The 6,424-nt window shown below is 43.9% G+C and overlaps 1 protein-coding gene across 2 annotated transcripts in view; it reads left to right on the top strand.

The window, feature by feature from the left end:
* The first annotated feature begins 3,329 nt into the window (after positions 1-3,329).
* ddx31 (DEAD (Asp-Glu-Ala-Asp) box polypeptide 31) overlaps positions 3,330-6,424 on the top strand; it is a 19,314-nt gene continuing 16,219 nt past the window's right edge. Inside the window, exons 1-3 of one of the 2 annotated variants that reach the window (XM_083783179.1) lie at positions 3,330-3,568; positions 5,523-5,642; positions 6,011-6,424. The exon at positions 6,011-6,424 is cut by the window's right edge and continues 78 nt beyond it. In XM_083783179.1, the coding sequence (XP_083639305.1) occupies positions 5,541-5,642; positions 6,011-6,424 (516 nt within the window). In that variant the 5' untranslated portion in view covers positions 3,330-3,568; positions 5,523-5,540. Of the gene's footprint in view, positions 3,569-5,511; positions 5,643-6,010 lie in introns of both variants that reach the window. The other variant, XM_083783178.1, reaches the window with a different exon arrangement.

Genomic DNA, 6,424 nt, shown 5'->3' with positions numbered 1-6,424 from the left:
CAAATGTGTTCTCGGTCATGCCCCCTTCGATGATGTCATCATCGACCGTACCGATGTGGGTCTCCCTGATTGCTTCGGTGTAGAGGGTAAGGCGGTGCTTACCGGGAGCCGACAAATAAGGAGGCTTACCGGGAGCCGACCAATAAGGAAAAGGCTTACTGGGAGCAGACCAATCAGGAAAAGGAACCCTCTCCCTGCCCTTTCCCTCCTCTCTCTCTGATTGGATATTATTTAAGCTCCTCCTCCTCCTGGCTCTCTGCAGCCAATCACAGCTGCTGCCCACCACACGTCCCGACGCCACGCCATTGGCTGTTTGCAGTGGCTCCGCCCTCTTCTTCTTGTCGTACGCTGATAGGCTGGCTGAGCTGTCAGTCATTCTGTCCAGATAGTGTCTCTCTGCTGATTGGTCCACTGAGCTGTCAGTCATCCTCCCCAGGTAGAGGCTGTGTTTTGATTGGTCAACTGAGCTGTCGGTCATCCTCCTCAGGTAGCGTCTGTGTTTTGATTGGTCGGCTAAGCTGTCAATCATCCTCTCCAGGTGTCGTCTCTCTGCTGATTGGTCGATCTCCAGACGTCGTCTCTCCGCCTGCGTTTCTGATTCGTCGTCGAAGCGAACACGGGAGGAGGGGGCGGGGCGACGCCTCCGGGGGCGTGGCCTGGAAGCCGACTCCGTCCCACTGGAGGAGGAGTCACTGAGGTCACCTGACCCCATGATAGCTTCTCACCCCCGCAGAGCAGCCCTGAATGAACACACACACACACACACACACACACACACACACACACACACACACACACACACACACACACACACACAGACACAGACTTTGAATCTACATCTGTACCCAAGGTTTGTTATGATGCCAAGTAACTTAGAATGTTAAGTTGAAATGCTTGGCCCATGTACAAATCAAAGACCAGAATCAGGACCTCCTTGTGACTGGTATCAACAAAAACAACGAGGTGTATTTGGGATGCTAGCAAAGACATCACATGCATAACTAAACCAATAACACTGTTGAATGTTTATAGGCTACATTGCTGCACCGAATGGCATTTATTTTCTAACTGTATCAGACACTAGGTCAGCAATACAATGTAGCAATACAACAATAACATGTGATGTGTGTGATGGATTCTAGGTGTTGTTCAGATTCAGAATCATGATGGTTTATCCTGAGTGGAGTGTGGATGTCGGGATACCATGTTAACAGATTGTACCACTTCTAAAAGTAGCACTACCACACACACACACACACACACACACACACACACACACACACACACACACACACACACACACACATACAGAAGAGCAGAGAGAATGTAACTCACAGGGTCTGGATGCTGTGTTCGGCTCTCAGAGGAAAACATTCAGTCAGCCTTCATACAAAGTTACAAACTGCTGAGCACACACACACACACACACACACACACACACACACACACACACACACACACACACACACACACACACACAGTGGGGAGGGGTGTTGTCAGACCACTCGTAACACAGGATTAAACTTAATCCCATGTCAGAACTAATTACATTGACACACACTGTGTCTCTGTCTGTGTGTGTGTGTGTGTGTGTGTGTGTGTGTTTTAAATGAACTGTTAAATCATTTGACTACATGTCTCCTTTACCATATCCGGCTCTGATGTAGCATTAATATGCTGTATGTTTTATGTACAGGCCTACATCATATTGTTATTTAACAATAATATGATCTATTATTTATAATTGTAAACACAGACAGTCAGATTGTATCAAAGACAGATTTCTCCTCCTGTAATCTGATTATGAATTGAAAACCTACAATCTGCAACCTTTTAGTAGCTAGTAGGCCTACTTCATATTGACATTATATTTACAATTTACAATGTCATAATTTATCCACATTTAACACATGCATGGAATGCATAATATTATTATTATTATTAATAATGGCGATAATTGCGTAACGATAATATCAAATTTGCCTGGGGCGAAAGCTAGTACGCGAGGTTAGTAAGCCTGATTGATTGATTGATTGATTGATTGATTGAATACTTTATTAACAGTTTGCAGAAAAAAGAACAGGGCAGTTCAATACAAGGTCTGCTAACATGATTTATAACCCAAGAAAGAACTAAGGCTTGTTTCCATCGGGGTCCTTCAATGCAATGGAAGGATCACATGTAAACAATGAACCTAAATCTAAATAACATTCTGTACATTATAAACTATAGGATAGCAGGGAAACAATTCACTTTAAGCGTTTTGACAGTGGTCATTTCATGTTTTATTATCACGGGTATAAGAAGAGAGTTTTGCACACCATTCTAATGTAAGGTTCTATGGTGTAATGGTTAGCACTCAGGACTCTGAATCCTGCGATCCGAGTTCAAATCTCGGTAGGACCTATATTTATAATATTTGGGTAAATTCTACACCGCGGAGATATGAAATGCGCATCTCCGTTGGATTTTTGGTGGTTATAGTTGTAACATTTTTAAACTAACAACAAAAGACAATAAAGAAAAAAACATGCAAGCCCCGATATGTTATATTATCCCTTCTCTGTCCCAGCAATACACTCTCGCGAGATCAACCGGCGCCAGGACATTGGACCATTGTAGGATGGAATTTGTGTGGCATTTCGCATAGATCTTTCTGAATCGAGTTCAATCAATCATTATTGCTACAACACTTCTTAGTTCTTGTTATGGAAAACTCTGTCAACCACTATTTTTCCATGACTTTATGATGGAGGTTTCATCAGAGTTATAAGACGAATGGACGGGAAAGATTCTCGGTTGGTTCTATGGTGTAATGGTTAGCACTTTGGACTTTGAATCCAGCGATCCGAGTTCAAGTCTCGGTAGAACCTTACTTTGGAAAATCTCCGAATAAGGATATTATAGGGCGGCCTAAAATCCCTCACTCAGACAAAGGAAGAATCTTGTGCAGATTCACAAGAAATTTATTCCAAATCATGTGACGTCCTCCTAGCCTAGCACAGCGCAGCCAGCCTGGGACCGAGGCTAAAGCAGCCTTCATCTGCCTTTGCAATGCAATGCATATTGCAACAGTAGGCTTATATTAGTATCGCGACACCCGACACCAGTTTGTTCTCGATACTTCAAGTGCTTCTAAGCCTAAACAATATGTACATACAGTAAGTACAGTCAGAAATCGCAGTACACATCATCAACACATGACATGATATAAATATATTATCGCAATATGCGCAATCTGCGCATGTTCAAGCACAGCAGACAAGGAGGCGGGGCTTCTGTGACGTATCCGGAAGTATTCCACGTGTGTTTATGCGACTTCAGTCTTTCACTTGTCTTGAACACAACGCAGTGGACCCTTTAGTTTATAGCTCTATGAGTGGACCAGCCACAGATGACAGATTTAAGTTAAGTTGCTGTCTGCAGGCCTACTTTGTACTTTAATTTAGATTTCTTAAGAACAGTCCTAGTATTTATATGAAACACATCTGTCTTTATATGCTTACTAGCCGCTACGCTGAGAGATAAACCTGGAACACGTGTGTGTTTGTGAGACCACGTTGTCAAGGTAACAGTATAACTCTTGTTAACGATATTGTATCCATGTAGTTGTCTCCACCAGGCCGACGGCATGGGGAGAGAGTATGTTTTAGTTGTGTTGTGTTGTCATGTACAGCATCACTGCGTGTGTAGCATTAACAGCTAAGCTTGCACTGTGTGTGTATATATGTGTGTGTGTGTGTGTGTGTGTGTTTGTTTGATTGATTGAAATATTTATTAACAGTTTGCAGAATTACAGTACATTTCAAGCACAAACTCAATACAAAGACTGTTACCTGTGAGTGGACGACCCAATTATGCATTACACTTGTTTACAAGAGGGTCCACCTTGTTCAATTCATTAAAACATTTAGAGACGTACAAATAGACACTTCTATATAGTCAAAGAACAGAACAGGAATTCATCATAAAGGAGGTAAAAAGGGAAAATAAACATATACAGCAAGGGGGGAAAAGGGTAACCTGACGCTGCCAGATCCAAGAAGCTTGCTACACAAATTTGTTTCACAGCTTATTGGGATCTGGGATTGCGGAAGCAAATTCGATGACGGGGCTGTTCCTTTTTTTCAAGATACTTGGTAGATGATTGGATGGGACCGTCTGTCTATCACCGTGTGGGCGTGCAAACACAACCAATCATATTGTCGTGTCTAGATAGCTTCACATCCGGTTTCGCACATATCCCGCCCTTAGCTCACGCTGATTGGTCCGGTACGGAACGGATTTTTGTCAGCTCAACTCCCTGAGAGATCCCAGATGAAGGCTGTGTTGGGGAACATGGTTACCCAATACCGCCCTCATCTGGCAGCGTCAGGTTAGGAAAAGGGGTGGAGGGGATTCAAATTTTACGGGGGCACGTTTAGAATTGCAGCCGTGAGTAGGTGCCCTTTAAGAGCGGTTTTGAAGGAGTCAAGGGATTTGCAATGACTGTTGGTAGGGCGTTCCACATTTTGGTGGCATAGGAGCGAAAATAATTTAGTCCCTTGTTTGTGCCGAATCTGGGTTGTACATGGTTCGTTGCACTCCCTCTGGTGTTGTGGGTGTGGACTTCGTTAACATTAAGGAAGTATCTAGACAGACCGGTACATGCCAGGGTATCTTGGTGGTGTATCGAATCTTGTGTACCAGACCCATTGCAAGATGCTGTACTCTGTCGTCGACCCTAAGCCATGTGGCAGGGGTTCGGGGCCAAGTAGGAGCCTGACCAGTTTGTTTTGGAGCCTAGTTTTAAGGGCCTTTGAGGTGCTGTGGTACCAGCAGGTGCATGCAAAGAAACCTTGTACGAGGGCTCCTGTTAAGTTCTTCAAGGTGTTTTTGTTGACCAGTGAGGAGATCCTGTAAAGGAATCTTGTTCTTTGGTTGACTTTTTTGATTACGTTGGTGGCCATTTTATCACCGGAAAGATTAGCCTCCAGGATGGAACCTAGGTAGGTAATTTCGTGTGATAACATTGTCAGTTTGTCACCCACTCTAACCAAGAAGTTTATTTGCCTTGCTGAGATTACTATTAGATCCAAATAAGAATGGATTCAGTTTTTCCCAGATGTAAAGATAGTTTGTTATCAGTGAGTCGTTCTTGAGTACATCCACATATGTTAATGTGGGACGTCCTCGTGACCGGTGTGTGTGACGTGTTCGTTCCCACTTCCCACCCTTGGCATTCCATCATACAGATTCTTGTTGGTAACGTGTACTTTTGCTGATGTTAAATACTGCACGCAGCAGTCTGGTGTAGCGCCCATCTAGAGACTTCTGCAGCCTGCAGGGTTGGCTACAGGGTCTGGCACCAGTTCCGAACCAACTTTGTAGGGTTCTGAATGGATTTTCAGTGGATTGGAAACTCTCTGAACTGCTTCAATATTAGGCGGGGAAAAAATAAGTGAACCAGTTCAACCCTGGTGGAAAAGGGGCCAGTGTGTAACATATGCATTCTGATGTATTATTTCTTAGAAAGTTGTAAGGTTTGAGTGTTTGACGTGATGTCATCAACCGAGGGCCAGCTATGTCTCAACATCACCGTCCCATCCTCCTTCACCCCCTGTCGGAAGAAGAAGGCGAAGGCTCATCACTCACGACAGTGGGTAGGTACCATTTTATATACCCAGCCTGTCCTTGAAATACACACACAAATACATGACATCCTTATTGATGCTGTCGGGCAGAAACCTCTCATATCCATATTTTAACATATTTTCGTAAATTAATGCCCTACTACCTGACCATACTACAGCGTCACACGAAAGCATCAAAAGTAGAACATCCACAAGCTCGAAATGCTGCACAAAGCAATGCATTTTGAGCTTGTAGATCTGCTAATTTGGCTATTTTTGTTTATTTGAATCCTGATTTGAGAAAAGTTAAAGTTTTGGACATATGAGGTTTCCACACGACAGAGATGACATATCGGTAATAATCTTTCATCTCGAATCACGTTGCATTGTTTTTGCAGTTCAAGAAAGTGAAAGCAGAGACGAAAGTGAAAGCAGAGAAGAGGAAGATGTCATCAGAGAGATCACCTTCCAAAAAGAAGCAAAAGCCTCCTCTGATTTCACTGTCGGAGGGACCTCCTTCCAAACAGAGGAGAGAGGAGGAGAAACCTCCTCAGACGACGTCATCATCAGAGACGCCTCCTTCCAACCAGGAGAAACCTCCTAAGGTGATGTCATCATCAGAGACGCCTCCTTCCAACCAGGAGAAACCTCCTAAGGTGATGTCATCATCAGAGACGCCTCCTTCCAACCAGGAGAAACCTCCTAAGGTGATGTCATCATCAGAGACGCCTCCTTCCAACCAGGAGAAACCTCCTCAGACGACGTCATCATCAGAGACACCTCCTTCCAACCAGGAGAAACCTCCTCAGAAG

This window comes from Protomyctophum parallelum (assembly GCF_964188405.1).
Source record: "Protomyctophum parallelum genome assembly, chromosome: 15".
NCBI lineage: Eukaryota > Metazoa > Chordata > Actinopteri > Myctophiformes > Myctophidae > Protomyctophum > Protomyctophum parallelum.
Note: the sequence above shows the minus strand (reverse complement) of the source record. Positions and strands in the feature narration are given on the sequence as shown.